The following is a 22,596-nucleotide window of genomic DNA, read 5'->3' on the forward strand; positions in this document are numbered from 1 at the left end:
CTGTTTCAGTGCTGTGTCTCTCTCTCTATGACTGTCATGAAGGTGCTTCCATTTTTAATAATTTTGAGGACTTGTGTGTAAAAGAATAATTGAGGAGATGCTGGACTTGTTTTTTTTAAGGGTCACTGGAAGGACACTTGGGACTTTGTTTAAAAACAAGCACTTACTGGAAGTCTTAAGCTAAACAAACAGCAGGAGCCTTGCTGACTATTGGAATTTTTTTCAGAAAAGTGACATGTCTATATTTATGGTGGTCAGGACTTGGTTTTGTTTTTGAGCTATTTGAATGGGCAGTTGGAGAGTAAGCCTACTGAGAGAGAGAGCTCATCCTTTCCAACCCTTTGAGAAACCCTGAGAATCCAGCGTAAGAACTGTCGAAACTGATGCAGCATTTCTCCTGAGAAGCTTCTGAAAGACTTTCTCTCGACACCTCCTGAATGAACTGCTTCTGAAAAGATCCCAGTGACCACTGCATGTTTCTAGTGACACCCGTCAATGTGTACCTGGACGCCATACCAAAGAACAATCTGGAACAATCCATACCTTATCCTTTTTCTTCAAGAATTAACAAGTATTTGGCCAAAGCTTTATTTTGTTCTTTTGTAAAGTTGATCTCTACAGAGAAAGCTTCTTTACGTTTCCTTTAACTGATGTGTGTGTCTGTGTGTCTGTGTGTCTGTGTCTGTGTGTCTGTGTCTGTGTGTCTGTGTCTGTGTGTCTGTGTGTCTGTGTGTGTCTGTGTCTGTGTGTTGGATTATTTAGAATGGCATATATATTTACTTTCATATTTCAACCTTTGCATTAATAAGCTTTGCATCTTAATTGAATGAGTCTTGTTTTATAATGAGTTAATCATTTTGTTGTTTATTAAGGAAACCTGGTTGATGGAAATTTATTCTGAAACTAAAATAGATAAAATATATAATTGGCCATATTGATAACTTCAAATTCAGTTCCATGGTCTGTTTCTCTGTGTTTCATCTATTCTAGTAATATCCCGGCATCCAACCTTTGCTCCTCTAACACTAGATTACCCTTAAGTCCCTGTTCCCTCTGCTGCACCGTCAAAGGCCACTTTTTCAGCCATGATACTCCTGTCCTGGAACTCTCCTTATAACTCTCTTTTCAAAAGCCTTCTTAAAAACCCTTTGATCACAAGAATATATAAAATAGGAACAGGAGTAGGCCATTCGGCCCCTCGAGCCTGCTCTGCCATTCAATAAAATCATGGCTGATCTGATTGTGGCTTTAATTTCACTTTCCTGCCAGCCCCTCATAACCTTTGACTCCCTTGTAGATCAAAAATCTGTCTAACTCAGCCTTTAATATATTCAATGACCCAGACTCCACTGCTCTCTGGGGTAGAGAGTTCCAAAGATTAACGACCCTCTGAGAGAAGAAATTCCTCCTTAACTTGGAGATCCCTTATTTTTAAACTGTGCCCCTTAGTTCTAGATTCCCCCACAAGAGGAAACATCCTCTCAGTATCTACCCTGTCAGGCCCGCTCAGAATCTTATATTTTTGCTTTTGGTACCCCAACCCTTAATTATCTGGTCCTTTTTTCTTATGTTCAATATTCACCTTTCTCTGTCCTATAAGTGTTCTTGTTTTGCAGTCTTTATAAAAACATGACTAAAAGACATTTAAATAAAAAATTTACATTTATTTATCTTTCATTCCAAATTCCAACATTGAAGCATTATATTAATTAACTTATAGTAGTTTATTAAGTAACACTAATTGACAATGAAAATATTTTTATGTTCTTAAGCTTTGATTAAGGCTTGCAATATGACATGGAATAGCATCTCATGACAAATTCTGTGATTTTATAATCTACCATGCCAAAGCATCACTTTGCCTATATTTAAAATGATTCTTATACATTTCAAGATCCAGCATGACTTTGTTGCAAGCATTTGTCTGATACATTCAAATGGTAAAAATCAATCTAAAAACCGCTCTGTAATGCATATACATTGTCATCATCACTTGTCTATGTAATAGTGCACTATCACCTTGGCCAATCAGCAAACATTGTGGCAGTTTTAAAGATGCTGTCACATTGGCCTCTCCTATGTACATGTGTGCTGAATGCTTTTTGACAAAACTTCCCATGACAAATTATTACTGTAGCTAGGAGATCTTCAGGGTGTCAGGAAAATGACCTAGTTATCAGAAAGTTATATATTTTAGTTCAGTTGTCTCCTGAAGCCATTCATATAGAACTACTGCCTTCTTGTAGTGGAAGCAGAAATTGCTTTATGATAATTAACTGCAAATTACTTTATCATGTCGATGCACATAATACATGAATGCAATAATTTTTACCTTTGTCTACTCTTGTTCCTGTCTCAGGTTGTTGGCACTCCTTTGGCTACCTCTTCTCAGAAATGGAGGCAGGTTAATTTTTTTTTCTTAATATCATGCTCTCATTTTTCCTTAGGAGATTTTTCTAGAGTGTTCTTTGGTTTCTCTTCACACTTTTCAATACTATCATTAATTTTATTCTGAGAATTGGGATCCTGGCTACCGCAATGTTTCTCTGCATTTAAAAGCTCCAATTTAGAGCCTGATGGAGTTACATCTTCAGGCATAACTGATTTATTAAAAGGATCTAAGACAAGACTGGAACAAATTTGATACTGGTACTTCTTACGTGTGGAAACAGTTATTTGCTTGAAAACTAGGTAAATTATCTCAACTAAATTTAGAACAAGTGACAGACAGCTCACAGCCAACATGAAAATAATGAAGATGGTCTTTTCTGTTGGGCGTGATATAAAGCAATCTACCTTATGTGGACAGGGATATCTGTTACATATGTATATGGGATCTAAAAAGAATCCATATAGATACCATTGACCCACAATGAAAGCAACTTCAAATATAATTTTACACAAAACATGCACTAAGTAGGTGAATAATAGGATTCCTTGTATTTTCACTTTCCCACGATTAACAATGTACTTTGGTGTCGTCTTGGCCGTTCTGAGCGTGGTTTCAGTTTCACTGGTTGCCCTTGTTCCTTTTCCTTCTGTGTGGATTACATGCAAAGCATGACCAAGATATATTAAGGTAGGGGTTGAGACAAAAATGATCTGAAGAACCCAAAAGCGAATGTGAGAGATGGGAAAAGCTTTATCATAGCAGACATTTTCACAACCAGGTTGGCGTGTGTTGCAAACAAAGCCAGACTGTTCATCACCCCAAACCTTCTCTGCAGCAGCTCCAAGTAGTAAGATCCTGAACACAAACAATGTAGTGAGCCAGATTTTCCCAATCACTGTAGACTGTGACTGAACTTTATCCAGTAGTCTTCCAAGAAATGTCCAATCTCCCATTCTTCAAAAGTGCTATCTGTCAAATTAAGCACACCTGTTTTATAAATTTGAAATAAATCGCTTTTGTGATTATTGAAATGCTAATGCTGTTCTCCTTTTTGTAGTCCTTGGGGTGGATTTCTGCAAAAGCTCTTCCGCTCGTCTGCAGCTACTTCAGCAGAGGAGCTACACGAACTCTGGAAAAATGGTGTAAATGGAGAAACGGGATAGCCTCTGTGGAAATTCATGCCCTCCACCCCCACCCCAAACCCCACAACCGCCCAAGAATATTTTCTATATAAATATAAACATGACCTTGAAATACTAAAACCTTTACAATTTATATGCAGTCTTTAATGTAATATCAAAACCTATCTTATAGAGATAAACAGTGAAAAAATTTGATCTAAGGAGAAAATAAATGCCATTAATGCACCAAAAGAATGAAAAGCTATATTTAAATAGTTGGTAAAATAAAACTCCTTCTGATGGTTCTGTGTGGGAACTTTCAACTGCTGGCCATCTGTTCCTCACTTGAAAAACAGTGGGAGATCAGGAGAAACACCACAGAAGTTATACCCCAGCATTGTTTTTGACTGAAAATTGTGTTTGTGTCATGATATATCTCACCTCTCTCATACTTTGTGCTATTTGTATTGAAGCAACGGAAGAAAAATGGAAGAAGCATTTATTAATAGCATTTTATAAGGTAATTTCCCTTCAGTATCTCAGAGCTGATCTCAATCAATAGTAAATGAAGTTTCACCTGGCTTTAAAACTGCCAGCTGTTTAAAAAAACGGGAGAAAATTTATCCCTGAGTGAGTGAACAAAGAATAAATACAATCCAGGACAAAAGAAAGATATTTTGCAAATTAATATTAATAGATGTTCTTTCATCAATTATTTAGATGCTATTTTAATAGTCAGGTACACAACTGCTTAGATTTGAATGGTCTGCAACCATATGCAGTCATTATTGGGGTTTCAGGCTTGCATGCATATAGTGAGGTGTTGTAGCCAGCCTATGAATTTGATTATGAATGTCCTCATATGGAAGGTATAAATGAACCTGTCGTGAATTTGACTGTTGAATAGGATATTTTAATTAAATCAAAGATGTTGCCTGTCATGATCATTGTTTGAGGTACAATGAGGTGGGCTACTCCATGTATAGGGTTGGATAAACTCACCTTTGATGTAAGAATCTATGTGTAGTTCTTCGAGACTTAGTTATACACCTTTGAATTACACTAATGAAGATCCTGCCTGGAAGTTATAACAAGGAACAGTAGCATAATGATAATGTTACTGGAGGAGAAATCCAGAGGCCCAGACTAATGCTCCACAGACATGAGTTTAAATCCCACTGGGGGAATTTAAATGCAATTAATTAAATAAATCTGGAATAAAAAGATCATGAAACTACCAGAATGTCATAAAAAACCTTTATGGTTCATTGATGCCCTTCAGGGAAGGAAATCTGCCATCCTTACCCAGTCTGGCCTACATGTGACTCCAGACCTACAGCAATGTGGTTGACTCATAACTGCGCTCTAAAATGGCTAAGCAAGCCACTCAGTGTATCAAACCGCTACAGAAAAGTTGAATAAAAATAAAACTGGGCCGACCATTCGGCACACCATGCCCAGTCAACCCTGTAAAGACCTCATCACGAACATGAGTAGATCTGCAGCAAAAGTGGGAGAGCTGCCCCACAGGCATAGACATAGTCACAGAATCATACCTTGCAGTCAATGTCAAAGATCTTCCATCATCATCCCTGAGTATGTCATGTCCCAGGGGTAGGGCAAAACCAACAGAGATGGCAACACAGTGGTATACAGTCGAGAGGGAGTGGCCCTGGGAGTCCTCACATTGACTTTGGACCCTGAACTCTCGTGGCATCAGGCAAGAAAAACCACCACCTACCACCCTCCTTTAGCTAATGAATCTGTTGAACATCACTTGGATTAAGCACTGCGGGTGGCAAGGGCACAGAATGTATTCTGGATGGGGGACTTCAATGTCCATCACCAAGAGTGGCTTGGTAGCACCACTACTGACCAAGCTGGCTGAGTCCTGATGGACATATCTACCAGACTGGGCCTGCAGCAGGTTGTGAGAAAACCAACAAGAGGCAAAAACTTACTTGACCTCTTCCCCACCAATCTACCTGTTGTGGATGCATCTGTCCATGACAGTATTGGTAGGACTAACCACCACACAGTCCTTGTGGAGATGAAGTCCCGCCTTCACACTGAACAAACCCTCCATTGTGTTGTTTGGCACTACCACCATAGGATAGATTCAAAACAAATCTAGCAGCTCAAAACTGGGCATACATGAGGTGCTATGGACCATCAGCAGCAGCAAAATTGTATTCAACCACAATCTGTAACTTCATGGTCCGGCATATCCCTCACTCTACCATCACCATCAATCCACGGGACCAACACTGGTTCAATAAGGAGTGTAGGAGCAGCACGAGGCCTACTTCAAAATGAGGTGCCAACCTGGTGAAACTACATGCATATTAAACAGCAGAAGCAACTTGGTATAGACAGAACAAAGCGATCCTACAACCAACGGATCAATTCAAAGCTCTGCAGTCCTGCCACATCCAGTCATGCATGGTGGTGGACGATTAAATAATCACAGGAGGAGGAAGGTCCATGAACATCCCCATCCTCAGTGATGGGAGAGCCCAGCATGTCAGTGCAAAAGATAAGGGTGAAGCATTTACAACCATCTTCAGCCAGAAGTGCCGAGTGTTCCATCTTATCCTCCAAAAGCATCACAGATGCCAGTCTTCAGCCAATTTGATTCACTCCATGTGATATCAAGAAATGGCTGAAGGCACTGGATGCTGCAAAGGCTATGAGCCCTGACAACATTCTGGCAATATAACTGAAGACTTGTGGCCCAGAACGAGTCATGCCCCTAGCCAAGTTGTTCCAATACGGCTCCAACATTGGCACGATGTTGAAATTGACAATGTGCAAAATTGCCCAGGTCCGTCCTGTCCACAAAAAACAGGACAAATCCAACCCGGCCAATTACCACTCTATCAGTCTACTCTGAATCATCAGCAAGATAATGGAAGGTGCCGTCGATAGTGCTATCAAGTGGCACTCACTCACCAATAACCTGCTCACTGCTGCTCAGCTTGGGTTTCACCAAGACCACTCGGCTCCAGACCACATTAGCCATACATAGCACAAGGGAAGATTGTGGTGGTTGTCGTAGGCCAATCATCTGAGCCCCAGGACATCACTGCAGGAGTTCCTCAGGTTAGTGTCCTAGGTCCAACCATCTTCAGCTGCTTCATCATAAGGTCAAAATTGGGAATGTTCACTGATGATGTCACAGTTTTCAGTTCCATTCACAATGAAGCAGTGTGCACCCATGTGTAACAAGACTGGGCTAAGTGGCAAATAATATTCATGCCAAACAAGTGACCAGAAACTTAACGGGACCAGCCACATAATTACTGTAGCTACAAGAGCAGGTCAGTGGTTGGGAAGTCTGTGGAGAGTAACTCACCTCTTGACTCCCCAAAGCCTGTCTACCACCTGCAAGGCACAAGTCAGGAATGTGATGGAATACTCTCTACTTGCCTGGATGATTGCAGCTTCAACAACACTCAAGAAGTTTGATACTATCCAGCACAAAGCAATCTGCTTGATCGGCACCACATCCACCACCTTAAATATTCGCTTCCTCCGCCACTGGCACACTGTAGCAGTAGCGTGTACCATTGACAAAATGCACTGCAGCAACTCGCCAAGGATCCTTCAACAGCACCTTCCAAACCCACATCCTCTACCATCTATCTAGAAGAACAAGAGCAGCAGGTACATGGAAACACCACCACCTTCAGCTTGCTCTCCAAGTCACACACCATCCTGACTTGGTTTCTTCACTGTCGCAGGGACAAAATCCTGGAACTTCCTTCCCAACAGCACTGTGGGTGTACCTTCCCCACATGGACTGCAGCGGTTCAAGAAGGCAGCTCACCACCACCTTCTCAAGGGCAATTCGGGATTGGCAATAAATATTGGTCTTGCCACTGACGCCCACATTACATGAATGAATATTTTAAAAAACTGAAGGGTAGTGTCTTATATTGGTAACATTTGTTTGTTACTTGAGATAAAAGATACCTTCTGTGGCTTTCTTTTATGGCTGTATGAATGTAGGAGATTGCTGCCAGCCTGCAGGATCCAGCTCTGTGACAGTGATGAGGGTGCTTATGTATTTCCTCCCTAAGGAATTTTTACATGATTATTATGTTAAGAACAGAGCTGAATCTTCATGATCTATAGAGTACTACAGAGTAATGGAAATAAAATGCAGGTTTGAAACATGTTGTTGATAAAATAGGAGGAAGCTTCTTCCTGTTACACTCTACGGTAATCTTTGCAGCACAACTAAGAATACATTGCAGTTCAATTTAGGGACTGCCAGTTCAAAAATGCAATTGAACTATTTCTATTCTTGCAGCACATTGCTAATGGATACATTGGTGTCAGGCGTGATTCAGTGCTTCCAAAAATGGTGTAAAATCTACCCATTCCCCCCAGATTACCATCGAGGTGGTGAAGCTGAAAATCTATCACCTCATCAGAAGTTGGATTGTATCTACCTAAAAACAAAAGGATGCTCCTAATTTAAACTCAGAACTGTTCTCAGTGAACAAGAGAAAAAAGTCGGTCTGAGCATCAAGTAGGGAAGACGAGAGCTGCTGCTGAAGTACTGTCAAAATATTTTTAGAAGTTTGTTAAATGTCTTCTTTTTTCTTTTGGGCCTCCTTATCTCGAGAGACAATGGATACGCGCCTGGAGGTGGTCAGTGGTTTGTGTTAAATGTCTAACAGAACTAAATATGATAGAGGCTGATATCCCTGTAGCTCCTCCACTGAAATTGAATTTTTTCAAGCTTGAGGAATGGCCAAACTGGAAAAAGCTTTGGAAATGTGTCAAGTTTAGCAGATAGAGTGGAACATTAGGCAAGGAAACACAATGATTTACTGCACAGATAATAAAGCAGATGATATTCTCACAGGATTCAACCAGACAGGCAGTGACAGTGAAAGCCATGACACAACTTTAACGGACATTTAATCATCAAGAAAAATGTGATTTATGCAAGGGCTAAATTAAAGCAGCTAATGTCCTTGATTCATCATGAGCTCCACAAATTGCAGCATCATCAATAAAAACTCACAGAGGCCAATTTTCAACTGGCTGACGACCATTTCTTGCCTGAAAAACAAAAGGCCAGCAGTTGAAAAAGCACAGGAGCTGGGCGATTTCTTGACCTCCCACAACCAGTGAGCAGCAGAGTGTTCCTTTGGCTACACTTAAATGAACCCCAAGCCCAAGTATTGTTTGGGCCTCCAAAAACCAACTTTGTGTGGGCAACACAGCCAAGTTTGGACCTGTGGAAGTGTGTGGAGGTTGAAGACCCCCCCCCCACCACCCCCCCCCCGCCCCTTAGACAAGAAAGTACACAGTTCAAGCACAAGAAGAACTGTATTATATCTCGCAAATACAATAAATGAAGGTGACCACCCCACACCAGGAACAACTGTCCAGCCATACATTCTGGTATCCATATTAAAAAAAAGTATATGTGGCACTGGAGAAGATTTACAAGGATGATATCAGAACTGAGAGGTTATAACTATTGAAGAAGACTGAACAGGTTGGCGCTATACTTCCTAGAATAGAGGAGGCTAAGAAATGACCTGATAAGGGTCTTTAAAATTATGAAGGGCTTAGTTAGGGTAGAGAACAATAATGCCAACTTGCAGTTAATGTGGTAAAAGGTCCAAAGGGGCTTCACAGGAATGTTATCAAAGAAAATTTGACATTGAGCCAGATAAGGAGATATTAGGGCAGATGACCAATAACATGGTCAAAGTGATAGGTATTAAAGAACATCATAAAGGAAGAGAGAGATGTAGAGAGGTGGAGATGGTTCGGGATGGAATTCCAGAGCATAGGGCCTAGGCAGCTGAAGGCACAGCTGCCAGTGCTGGAGTGATTAAAACCAGGAACGAGCAAGAGCCCAGAATTGAAGAAGTGCAGAGATCTTAGTGGGTTGTAAGGCTGAAGAAGATTACAGAGATAGGTAGAGGCAAGGCATGGGGGGATTTGAAAACAAGGATGAGAATTTGTAAATTGTGGTGTGCTGGATAGGGAGCCAATGTAAGTCAGTGAGCACAGGGGGGATGGGTGAATGGAACGTGGAGCAAAATAGGATATGGGTATCAGACATTTGGAAGAGCTCAATTTCATATATGATGGAAGATGGGAGGACAGCCAGGAGCATGCTGGAATAGTCAATTCTAGAGGTAACAAAGGCTTGGATGACAGCTTCAGCAGTAGATGAGCTGAGGCAGGTGAGGAATCAGGCAATGTTATGGAGGTGGAAGTAGGCAACCTTGGTTATGGAGTGGATATGTGGTTGGAAGCTCATCTGAGCATCAAACACAACATAAAGGTTGCAAATAGTCTGGTTCAGCCTCAGACAGTTGCCAGGGGAGGGGGATGGAATCAGTAGCTAGGGAACACAATTTGTGGTAGGAACTGAGGACAAAGGTTTTGGTGTTCTTAATATTTAGTTGGAGGAAATTTCTGCTCATCCAGTACTGGACGTCATACAAACAATTATGACAAATCAGAGACAGTGGAGAAATCAATGGAGGTGGTGGTGAGGCAGAGCTAGGTGTCATCAAAGTACATGTGGAACCTGATGTTCTATTTTCCAATGAGAAAATGTTTCCACTTGTGAGGGAGTTCAAAATTAGGGTCCATTATTATAAGATAATAAATCCAATAGGGAATTCAGGAGAAAACTTTTTATTCAGAGTGGTGAGAATGTGAAACTTGGAGTAGTTGAGGTGAATAGCATTGATGCATTTAAGGGGAAGCGAGATAAACATGAGAGAAAAAGGAATAGAAGGATATGTTGATAGGGTAAGGTGAAGAAAGATGGGAGGAGGCTTGTGTGGAGCATGGGCCTGTTTCCATGCTGCAAATACGACTTAATGCTGTGTAATAAGTAAGTATGGAAAATCTGGGTGTTTCACAGTTATATGTTATTCAAATACAGGATTAAAACAAAATTGCAATGGATTACAATGTCAATTTTAAGATTGGCACAAATCGGGCAGTCAACAGGTAAAAAGGGCAAATGATTGAGGTTGGGGGGTGGGGGTGGAGCGTTGCAGGAAAGGTGCCTGGGCTGACAGTAGGCCCAAATATTTATGTGGGGCCAGGAGAAGGATTCCTGATACTCAGTGTCATAAAAAAAAGATTGAAAATGGTTTTGGACCACTTTTGACAGCTATCAGTGATCCCTTTAAAGTCTTTCAAGTCTAACCTGCAAAGCTAAAGCCCAAGATTACGTATCAATCTTGTTACAACCAGGTGAAAAAGGTGTCAAGGGGTCCTTTGCTGTCTTCACCTGGTCTTATTATAACAGGGTTTTATTTTTAAACACGCTGTGTTTTGAGCTCCCCCTTTGTGAATCCTTGATCACAGCTTTCCAATTAAAAGGCAAAAAAATGAGCATAAACAGGCTTTCTTCAGTTTAAAGGCAAAATGTGAAATTTATTAAACCTTAAACTTAAACTCTAATATGGTTAACGCCTATGGATATATGACACGCCCATGCTAGCATGCACACACGATACACACATGCAGATAGGGACAAAAAAGAGAGGAAAATATAAGGTGAAAAGTTTGAGGCAGTCTCTGAAGGGGGTTTCTGGTTACTGTTTCTGTGGTTCCAGTTTGCTATAGAGTCTTTGATTGTAGGCAGTTGTCATTGTTACAGCAAATTCTATTACTCTGCAAATGTCTTTACAGTCAGGGGCTTGCAATTTGAAGTTTTAATGTTCATGTGGTGAAATAATGTGTGCCTCAGTCTTGGCAGGTGGGGGGCTTGCCTGACAATCTGATGGCACAATTTTCATTGGAGGAACATAAGCTTTGAGGTGATATGATCCCTGTCTTTAAACTAATAATGGGACTAAAAACTTGCAAGGCTACAGAGATAGAGCAGGGGAATGGCACTGAATGGATTGGTCTACAGAGAGCAAGTGAACAGACGTGCATGGTCATTTACAATCTGGATCCCAAGTATCCATGATTTGCATATTAAAGGTGGCCTTCATCCTGAAACAGATGGATGCTCCCGCTATCCTTACCAAAACGGCAGCGACCAGAGCACCTATGCTCCATATCCAGGCCATTCACTGTGCCCAAATGGAGAAATAGGAAAATTTGCCTCTAATCTACCACTAGGAGGAAACAGAAAAGCAGAATGAAAGCAGTCATAGTGCAGCAGCAGATTGTGAAATGAAGCTCTAGTAATAGTGATATAAGAACAGAAAAGAACAAGTGTCAAGCCCTGATCTAGAAAGATTAGATGTTGCAAGAAATTCTATATAAAAACTTGTGTAACAACGCAAATGTCATTACGCTACAAAGTGCTTTGAAAAGGTTGCAACTAAAGTTAAAAATAGCAAGCTTCCATATTTTGACAGTATACAGCCTGTTAACGCAATGACTGTTTAATATATTTACAATAACATAATTAAGTGTCCTTTCTGAAGTTGTTTACAGTTAAAGAAGCTAAAGATTGATGGGGATGTGCCTGGCCAGGACCTCATCCACAGACCCAGCCAATGTTCCTGGGGCTAGGGGGAGGTCCCATGTTTTGTATGTGAATTATGGGAGCCCATGCTACTGGGAGCACATCAAGGGCATTTGCCTGCCCCAACATGCTGGAAAGCTTGGACCAATGGATGCCTGGTCACCCCATCCCCACCCCACAGAAAGAATTTAAATGTGCTCCACTGACTACCTTTGTAAGAGACTGTTATAATATATATAAACTCTATTTTTCTTCAGCAGTCTACTTCTTATATTTGGTGGCTTGGAACACCTGGCCCTGGGAAGCAGCACTAACAGCCCAGAGGTTCCCCCCACGGTAGGAATGGACTTATAGCTGCTTCCTTTTCCTCCAGTCTGGCCCCCAACACATAACTAGTGAAGGCCCTAATTTCAGCCTTCAGCAGGACAGCTGGCCCAATCTTCAGGACACCCTTGCCCCTTTAAGGTCACTTGTTGGTTCTTCTTCTACTGTAGTTGCATACTTACTGGCAGCACCTTCCAAACCCGCGACCTGTACCAACTAGAAGGGCAAGTGCAGCAAATACATGGGAACACCACCACCTGCAAGTTCCCCTCCAAGTCACACACCATCCTGACGTGGAACTATATCGCCGTTCCTTCACTGTCGCTGGGTCAAAATCCAGGAACTCCCTTCCTAACAGCACTGTGGGTGTACCTACTCCACATTGACTGCAGCGCTTCAAGAAGGCAGCTCACCACCACCTTCTCAAGGGCAATTAGGGATGGACAATAAATGCTGGCCTGGCCAGCGACACCCACATCCTATGAATGAATAGGAAAAAAAACTGCAGCTTCATAGAGATTCTTCTTTAGGGCTCCAACATGGCAACAGGAGGTCTGCTAGGAGCCTGTCGCAGATCCCTGAATTCCAACTCTGAGAAATGGGTTAAGCATTCTGAGGAGTTGGCAGAAGTCCTGGGACAGGCAGTACAGACTCAATGTACCTTGCCTTCAATGGTTTCTTTCTCCTTCTTCTTTAAAGAGTAATTCTATGTGATATCATGGTTGCTTTAAATAGTATTTCCAAAGTGTGTTGTAATGGGCTCATTTGCTGCTAAATGATGTTTGTCCAGCACTGCTGGCAATTAGCAGTGAAATCTGGTACTGTGCTTTCATGGCATATTTTATGCGCTATTTATTCTAGATCATTCATAGACAATATGGAGCAGGTGGGCCAAATTTGACCTAACAGACATGATGCACCAATCTGCTAAGCAATTCAATCATTCTGAAAATCTCAAGCTGATGTACACATGGTGATTCTGGGCATAAGAGACTTAATCTTGTGACAGCCTTTAACACAGAGGAAGATTGCTCTGTTAATATCAGATGTGTGTTTATACCTGGAATTACCTCTGCATGTCCTCTCAACAGTGTGTAGTCCTAGAACTCACCAGCTTTCAATCTGCCACAGATACTCAGACAACAAACAGGATAGAAACTTAAAGAAAAACTACTGCATTTAACACAAAACTGTTGTGCTTTTATTTGTGCTGTTAGAATTACAGGAGGAGAGCTTAAATCCACAATCACCATAGAGCAAATTTCCAATATCAATCAGGATATCTAGAGGTCGTAAAATACACAAACCATGTGCTTTGCTACAAAGTTGCTGTTTATTTGAAAGATGATAAAAATATGCCATTTGTTTGTTCACGTATACAGTCCGTAACATCAGAGGTCAAGTTAGAGATAGCAGTTTTGCAACTGAATCATTATTTGGGTTAGAAGAAACTTGCTGGCATACACTGTTTTGCAAAACATTGTCTCCTAGAGTGGGTACTGTTGAAGGTGAGCAACATTTAACAGTAATTAGGATTTAGTAATCAACATTGCAATATTTACCCTAAGAGTACAGTAAATTTCTGAACAAAATAAAAATGGAACTTTTCTAAGGAGATACCTTGTCCCTGTAAAGTTGTTGTGAAAGATTTTTGCTTTGTTTAAAATATACAATAAAATGTTTTCATTTATATTTTAGAAAAATCATACCATCATAAGAACAATCCAAATGATGTTACTATGACATTAATGACACTGATTTCATTTCCCCCCATTCTTCTCTTTCTTTACTGAAAGTGCAGCCTTTTGTTGGGCTACAGTTCCATGGATGCTTTAAGCCCTCCAGTATTTCCCCCAAATGATCTTTCTTTATAAGTGAGTCTTGATGGCACTCAATTGTGGAGGGAATCACAAACAAATACAATCCGGTTCTCACCCACCATAAGTGGACACCATTCAGTGTAGGTCATTCAACATTAAACAAGAGCAGAAATCCTGGCTGATCTTGCTCCATCTTAAATCGGGCGATTTACTTATGTCCGATAGGCGTTTCCCTCCACAAAACAATGCCACCCTCAGTCTTCTTTTTGCAAATGTTTCCTAACTTGCATCCACTTCCATCCCACTTTATCCTTATTATGCTACTAAATCAGAAGGCTTTAGGCTTTGTAAGATGGCCTCATCATTATTCACTGTTCAACCTATCTGTTTTTCTCCTCTCCCAGTTACTTGGAAAATTCATCCCTTTAGGAAGCTTGAACGGAAATGCAAACACGAGTTTTAATCAGGTCACTTAGCTGGACATCTGGCATTATAATACTTAACAAGCCATGTTCACTATGATTGATGCCAAAATAATGTTATTTTCCACAGCATTTATTACTTGAAAACACAACAAAATATTTAATTTCCAATTGAAAGCATATGACATACTGAAAGCAATGCTATGGTTTGAAATAAACCTACTATATCATTGCTAAATTGACTTGTTCTTAATAAAACCAGAAGTTAAGCTTATAGTTACTTATGTCAGCAATGAGACACAGCATTAAGAACAATTATGCAATGCATTTGAAATGAATCATAACTGATTCTAACAGCCACATAAAAAATGATTGCTTTTACTCAATAAATTAATTTTAATATTTGATTATTGCATATTGAATTAATAAGATTTCAATTTTGAGTTGAAAGGTATAAAAATCAATAAATATTAAGGTTAAAGGAACTGGAACTTATGTGCCATGCTGTTGGAGGGGTATCAATTTGGGGTGGAACCTAGCTCTGCCAGGGTTCCTCCTTTTGTAATTTCCCAAACAACAAACTATGCTTCCTTGGAGCTGGGTGCTTCTGCCCACTCAGAGTCGTAGAAGTTTAGAGTCATTTACGGCACAGAAGGGGATCATTCGGCCCATCGAGTCCATGCCAGTTCTTCACGGAGCAGTCAGTCCTACTCCCCCACTCGATCCCTGTAGCCCTGCAAGTTTATTTCCTTCAAGTGACCATCCAATTTCCTTTTGAAACCGTTGATTGTCTGCTTCCACCACCCTTGTGGGCAGCAAGTTCCAGGTCATTATCATCTGCTGCATCAAAAAGTGCTTCCTTACATTCCCCCTGCATCTCTTGCCCAAAACTTTCAATCTGTGTACCCTCGTCCTTGCACCATTAGTTAATGGGAACAGTTTTTCTTTGTCTAACTTATCTAAGCCTGTCATAATCTTGTACACTTCTATTAAATCTCCCCTCAACCTCGTTTGTTTGAAGGAGAACAAACCCAGCTTTGCCAATCTAACCTTGTAACTAAAATCCTCCATCCCTGGAACCATTCTGGTAAATCTCCTCTGCACCCTCTCAAGGATCCTCACATCCTTCCTGAAGTATGGTGACCAGAACTGGACACAATACTCCAGTTGGGGCCTAACCAAAGCTTTATAAAGGTTCAGCATAACTTCCCTGCTTTTGTACTCAATGCCTCTACTAATGAAGCCCAAGATCCCATATGTTTTGCAAACCACCATCTCAATGTGTCCTGCCACTTTCAAAGATCAATGCACATGCACCCCCAGGTCCCTCTGTTCCTGCATACTCTTTAGAAGTGTGTCATTAAGTACATATCGCCTCTCCCTGTTCCTTCTGTGAAAATGCATCACCTCACACTTGTCAATATTAAATTTCATCTGCCACCTGCCTGCCCATTCTGCCAACCTATCTATGTCCTGTTGCAGGCAGTTGATATCATACTCACTGTTTGCCACACCTCCAAGTTTGATGTCATTAGCAAATTGTGAAATTCTACTCTATATTACAAGATCCAAGTTATTAATATATAGCAAAAAAGCAGTGATCCCAGCATTGACCCTTGGGGACCCTAGGAAACTGTCTACCATCCTCCAGTCTGAAAAACAACCATTTACTATGACTCACTGTTTTCTGTCCTTAAGTCAATTTTTTAGCCAATTGGACGCTGACTCTCCTATTTCATGAGCCTCAATTTTGTTAACCAGCCTTCGATGTGATACTTTATCGAATGCTTTCTCAAAATCCATACAAACTTCATCCACCGCATTCGCTTCATCAACCTTCTCTGTTACTTCATCAAAAAATTCAATTAGATTAATCAAGCATGATCTCCCTTTTACAAATCCATGCTGGCTATCCTTAATTAACTGAAACCTTCAAAGTGCTGATTATTTACCCCTGACTATTGTTTCTAAAACCTTAGCCACCACTGATGTTAAACTAACTGGTCTGTAGTTGTAGGGACTACCCTTAAACCCTTTCTTGAATGTCACATTTGTCACTCTTCAATTCTCTGGCATCTCCCCCATATCCAGGGAAGATTGGAAGATTATGGCAAGCCCTTTCACTATCTGCACCCCAACTTCCTTTTGCAACCTAGGATGCAACAATGTACTTAGAAAAGCACAGTATGATTAGAACAAGTCAACATGGTTTTACTAAAGGGAGATCCTGTTTGACAAATTTATTAGAGTTTTTGGGGATGTAACTAGTAGAGTAGATAAAGGGGAACCAGTACATGTAGTATACCTAGATTTCCAAAAGGCATTTGATAAGGTGTCACACAAAAGGTTAATTGGCAAGATAAGGGCTCGTGGAGTTGGGATAATATATTAGCATGGATAGATGATTGGTTAACAGACAGGAAGCAACAAGTAGGCATAAATGGGGCATTTTCAAGTTGGCAGGCAATGAATAGTGGAGTGCCGTAAGGATCAGTGCTGGGGCCTCAGTTATTTACAATCTATGTGAATGACTTAGATGAAGAGACAGAGAGTAATGTATCTAAGTTTGCTGATGATACAAAGGTAGGTGGAATGGTAAGCTGTGGGGAGGACAGAGAGGCTGCAAAGAGATATAGACAGGTTAAGTGAGTAACAATATGGCAGATGGAGTATAATTCTTTTTTGTTCATGGGATGTGGACATCACTGGCTATGCCAGCATTTATTGCCCATCCCTAATTGCTCTTGAACTGAGTGGCTTGTTAGGCCATTTAAGAGTTTACATTGCTGTGAGTCTGGAGTCACATGTAGGCTAGTAGATTTGCTTCCCTAAAGGACATTAGTGAACCAGATGAGTTTTTACAACAATCAACAATGGTTTCATGGTTACTGTTAGATGAGCTCTTTAATTCCAGATTTTATTAATTGAATTCAAATTTCACCATCTGCCATAGTAGAGATTTAAACTCATGTCCCCAGAGCACTAGTCTAGGCCTTTGCATTGCTAGTCCAGTGACATTACCACTATGCTACTGCTTCCCCAATAATGTAGGGAAGTGTGAAGTTATGCACTTTGATCGTAAAAATAGAAAAGCAGAATACTATTTAAAAAGTGTGAAACGTGTAAGTGTCGATGTTCAAATATTCTTGGGTGTGCTTGTACAAGGAATGCAGAAAATTAACATGCAGGTACAGCAAGCAATTAGGAAGGCAAATGGCGTGTTGGCCTTTATTGCAAGGGGATTGGAGTACAGGAATAAGGAAATATTGCTACAACTGTACAGGGCTTTGGTGAGACCACATCTGGAGTACTGTGTGCAGTTTTGTTCTCCACATTTAAGAAAGGATATACTTGCATTGGAGGCAGTGCGTGAAGGATCACTCGATTGGTCCCTGGGATGAGGAGGTTGTCCTATGATGAGAGGCTAAGTAAATTGGGCCTGCATTCTCTGTAGTTCAGAAGAATGAGCGGTGATCTCATTGAAATATATAAGATTATAAAGGGCTTGATAGTGTAGACACTGAGAGATTATTTCTGCTGGTCGGGAAATCTAAAACACATGGGCACAGTTTCAGGAAAAGGGGCCAATCATTTAGGACTGAGATGAGGAGAAACTACTTCACTCAAAGGGTTGAGAATCTTTGGAATTCTCTACCCCAGAGGGTTGTGGATACTCCATCGTTGAATACATTTAAGGCTGGGATAGACAGATTTTTGGTCTCTCAGGGATTCAAGCGCTATGGAGAGTGGGCAGGAAAGTGGAGTTGAATCCTAAGATCAGCCATGATCATTTTGAATGGCAGAGCAGGCTCGATGGGCCATATGGTCTACATCTGCTCCTATTTTGTGTGTTCTTTTGTTCTTGTGCAAGCCATCCAGACCAGGTGACTTATCTACCCCAAGCATAGCCAGCCTTTTCAGTAACTCCTCCCTCTCTGATTTTACGCTATCCATTGCCTCTACTCTCTCTGCTTCTGCCGATATTTTGTCAGATTCTTTTTCCTTAGCGAATACTGATACAAAGTACTCATTAACTATTTTAGCCCTGCCCTGTGCCACTATGCATATGTTACCCTCTTTGTCCCTAATAGGCCCCACTCCACCTCTTATTCCCTGTTTACTATTTACATGCCAGTGGAAGATTTTTAGGTTCTCTTTTACATTGTCTGCCATTCTATTCTCATGTTCACTCTTTGCCAATCTTATTTTCCTCTTTACTTCCAGTCTCAACTTATTGTATATGGCCTGGTTGTCATTTGAAGAATTCACCTGAAATGCATCATACACCCTCTTTTTTTGTTTCATCATAATCTCTGTCTCCTCCGTCATCCAAGGAGCCCTGTTTTTGACTCCCCTACCTTTCGCTCTTGTTGGAATGTACCTAACCTGTACCTGAAGCATCTCATTCTTGATCCAATACAACTTTTCCCTGTCAGTCTTTGGTTCCATTTTACACTGGCTAGATCCATTTACATTGCGCTGTAATTAACCCTCTTCCAATCTGGACATTCCAGCTTATTTTGTTCCTTGCTTTTCTGCATTACTAGTCTAAACCTTACGATATAATGATCACTCTTACCCAAGTGCTCCCCCACAGACATTTGGTCCACTTGGCTCATCTCATTCCCCCGCACCAGATCCAGCAATGCCTCATTTCGAGATGGGCCGAGAACATATTGATCAAGAAACTTCTGAATACATTTCAGAAATTCCTACCCCTCCTTACCCTTTACTCTAACATTGTCCCAAATCGATATTAGGGTAATTAAAGTCCCCCAGTATCACCACTCTATAGTGCTTTCATATCTGTCATTTCCCAGCAGATTTGCTCTCCTCTCTCTCTCTCTCTCTCACTATTTAGAGGCCAATTAAATACCTCCAGTAGTGTGATCATACCCTTTTTGCTTCTCAACTCTAACTAAATGGATTCTGTCCTTGCCCCCTTAAGGACATCCTCCCTTTCCAATACTACAATGGCTTCTCTAATCAATACTGGAACCCCACCTCCCTTTATTCCTTCTCTATCTTTTCTGAACACTTTATATCCTTGTATATCAAGCACCCAGTGTTCGCTATTTTCAAGCCACATTTCCATTATTGCCACTACATTAATTGCCCATACTTGTATTTGTACACATGCATTGTAATCCTGTCTTTGCATTTCTCGTAGCCTTTCTCAGTCTGCTCCCATCGAATACAGCACTATTACCCTCTCTCATACTGTCCAACACTCTCACATTATGCACCTTATTCCTCTTTTCTACTTCTATATGCTGGTGTCTATCCCCCCGCCAATTTAGCTTAAACCCTCCCCAAGCACACGAGTGAATCTCCCTGCGAGGATATTGATCCCAGTCCTGTTGAAGGGCCAACTGTCCCTTTTGAATTGGTGTCATCTACCCCAGAACCGGTCCCAATACCCCAAGAATCTGAAGCCCTCCCTCCATGCTTCAAATCATGCATTGATCCTCGTTATCTTTTTCTTTCTCCAGTTGCTGGCGAGAGTCATGCCAGGTGGCATTCCTGGGAATTCTGCCTAGCTTGCCACTGATAAGCCCAGCAAAATAGTTCTGTTCTGGGCCTTATAACTGCCCCATGAATGCAGATGACAAGCAGTGCAGCCAAACTGCAGCACACCCTCCATTAAATCCAGGTACCAGAACTCCAATGAAAATTAAAATTTGGAGATATATATAATGGGCGACTGAATCGATATTATCCATTTTATACTATCACCCAAAGACAAAATTACCCTGATTAAATCTTTCCAAAATGTTTACGATGTTGCTAACACACAGCAACGAGAGGAACTCCCCTCATTTACACTTCACAAGTAACCATTTTTAAAGATTGTATTTTTAAAAATGGCAAGAAGCTTTGGTCCTTCAAAGTGTGTAGCAAGTCATTCTCAGTCACTCTTCTGCACTATTTAACAGCTGAAGTAACAGTGGCAGGAGTCTGACAGCAGATTGCCTGCCACACTTGTAGGTTGGTGTCAGGGGTTATGGTAGTACATGGCGGGCAAAGATATGTAACAGCATATGAACAGGAGTAGGTAATTCAGGGCCTGAGCCTGTGCCACCATTCAATTATATCATGGCTGATCAGTATCTTAACTCCATTTACCATATCCTTTAATATCCTTACCTAACAAAATCTATCAATATCAGTTTCACAATTTTCAATTGATCAAGCCACAACAGCTTTTTGAAGAACATAAAAATAAATAATCTATTTAGAAAGGTATAGTGAGGTGCTAGCTTTTTCTTTCATACATCTATAGGGTTATTATGTTATAGTACACAGTCTGTACTAATGCAAACCAGATCAGTCTAACGTTGACTTAGCAAAATGTGTGGTGTAATCTGCCAGTAAAGTTACATCATTTTGGCTTCACCAGTACTGCAATTTAACTGCAGTTGGTGCAAAGCAAAGCTTAAATGTTTCTTGCTGAGAACCTTTTAAAGATGTTTGAATTTTTCAAATGTTAGCACAGAGCTGACTTTTCTCTTAAACCTCTGATAATAAATCCACTGTCCTGTCAGCCATCTGATAACAGCCACTGTTCTGCAGACTCAGCCAACATTAAAATTCAACTGGCATTTGGATTCTGATGAGCAGAGTATGTAAGTGTGAATGCATAGCACTGCTCTTGCCGATCAAAGAATGACACAGGGCGGTACAGTGGCGCAGTGGTTAGCACCGCAGCCTCACAGCTCCAGGGACCCGGGTCCGATTCTGGGTACTGCCTGTGCGGAGTTTGCAAGTTCTCCCTGTGTCTGCGTGGGTTTTCGCCGGGTGCTCCGGTTTCCTCCCACATCCAAAGACTTGCAGGTGATAAGTAAATTGGCCGTTGTAAATTGCCCCTAGTGTAGGGAGGTGATAGGGAATATGGGATTACTGTAGGGTTAGTATAAATGGGTGGTTGTTGGTCGGCACAGACTCGGTGGGCCGAAGGGCCTGTTTCAGTGCTGTATCTCTAAATAAAAAAAAAATAAGACACTGCCCATCTCAGTGCTAACGGGCTCTCTCAGTAAACATTGGTAGCAAACTGGAGCCTGTAGTATAATAGGATGTATGGTACAATTTATATTAGGTTAATTTGAAAGTGAATATACAGATCTGATTTGGTCCTCAGTCTCTGCTGAGTTAGGTGATCTCATTTAGGGCAGTGATAAGAGCACCACAAGATGCTACAATTGGCCCAAGTGAGCCAGGGTTAAGGGAGCGGAAAACAGCTAAGATTTATCAGTATTCAGTGACCATTACTAAATGGGTGAACAGCATTTGAGTCAGTTGTAGTACCCCCAGCATTGAATAGCCTGCTGGCACAATCATGGTTTACACATATGTGGCAAGGAATGAGCATTTTCAGGAGAGAGAAGAAAATCATCAATAAGAAAAATAAAGAAAATGACTGGATTGTGAATTTAGAAACATAACTAATACCCACAGTATTATTAAAAATGCATAAATTGCCCTTACATTTAGAGCAATGTTAAATTTTCCTTAGGTAGAATGTGGAAATTCAATGTGAGCAAAATTATTGTTCCCACAAACCAAATAAAAATCATGTCAGTGAAAGAACTTGGTTATTTTAATATCATCGAATGAAAACAGAATCACTTACCTGCTTTAACAGCATAGAATGATTTCTAAAAGGTGCAGCTGCTCAAATATAATGCAAGATAAAACAACGTATTGCATAAGACAGTCAAATGTTTACTGTTCCAAAATGTTGTCAACACCAAGGTTAATAATTGTTAATCCACAACGATAGAGCATCTTCACTGGACATCTGTTTCAATAAGTATGTAATAATAATTCTATTTAAGAACTATAAAATTAAACATTGGATAATTTTAGAGTATCAGTAATGAGAACAAAACTATTTTACCCATGACCACATGAAGTGCTCCCAGTTACAGAGTGAAGAGAATCTTTTTTCATACTGTTTCAGAAAAGCATCCTCAACCACATCAGTGTGACATTTTAATTTTAAATGCCAGATAACCTTGAGACATTTCTGGCAAAATGG

General features: G+C 40.7%; 1 protein-coding gene across 1 annotated transcript; it reads right to left on the bottom strand.

The window, feature by feature from the left end:
* Positions 1-1,643: 1,643 nt before the first annotated feature.
* LOC137359448 (gap junction Cx32.7 protein-like) lies at positions 1,644-22,257 on the bottom strand. The gene is made up of 2 exons (XM_068025410.1): positions 22,189-22,257; positions 1,644-3,361 (listed from the first exon to the last, which is right to left on the bottom strand). The coding sequence occupies exon 2, from the start codon at positions 3,343-3,345 to the stop codon at positions 2,434-2,436; it is 912 nt and encodes a 303-aa protein (XP_067881511.1). The 5' UTR covers positions 3,346-3,361; positions 22,189-22,257; the 3' UTR covers positions 1,644-2,433.
* Positions 22,258-22,596: the final 339 nt, after the last annotated feature.

The sequence above is a fragment of the Heterodontus francisci genome, chromosome 3 (assembly GCF_036365525.1).
Source record: "Heterodontus francisci isolate sHetFra1 chromosome 3, sHetFra1.hap1, whole genome shotgun sequence".
In the NCBI taxonomy this organism is placed as follows: Eukaryota; Metazoa; Chordata; class Chondrichthyes; order Heterodontiformes; family Heterodontidae; genus Heterodontus; species Heterodontus francisci.

Bases quoted from the DNA above. Each gene is read 5' to 3' on its own strand.
- LOC137359448 (XM_068025410.1), bottom strand. From the start codon at position 3,345: ATGGGAGATTGGACATTTCTTGGAAGACTACTGGATAAAGTTCAGTCA.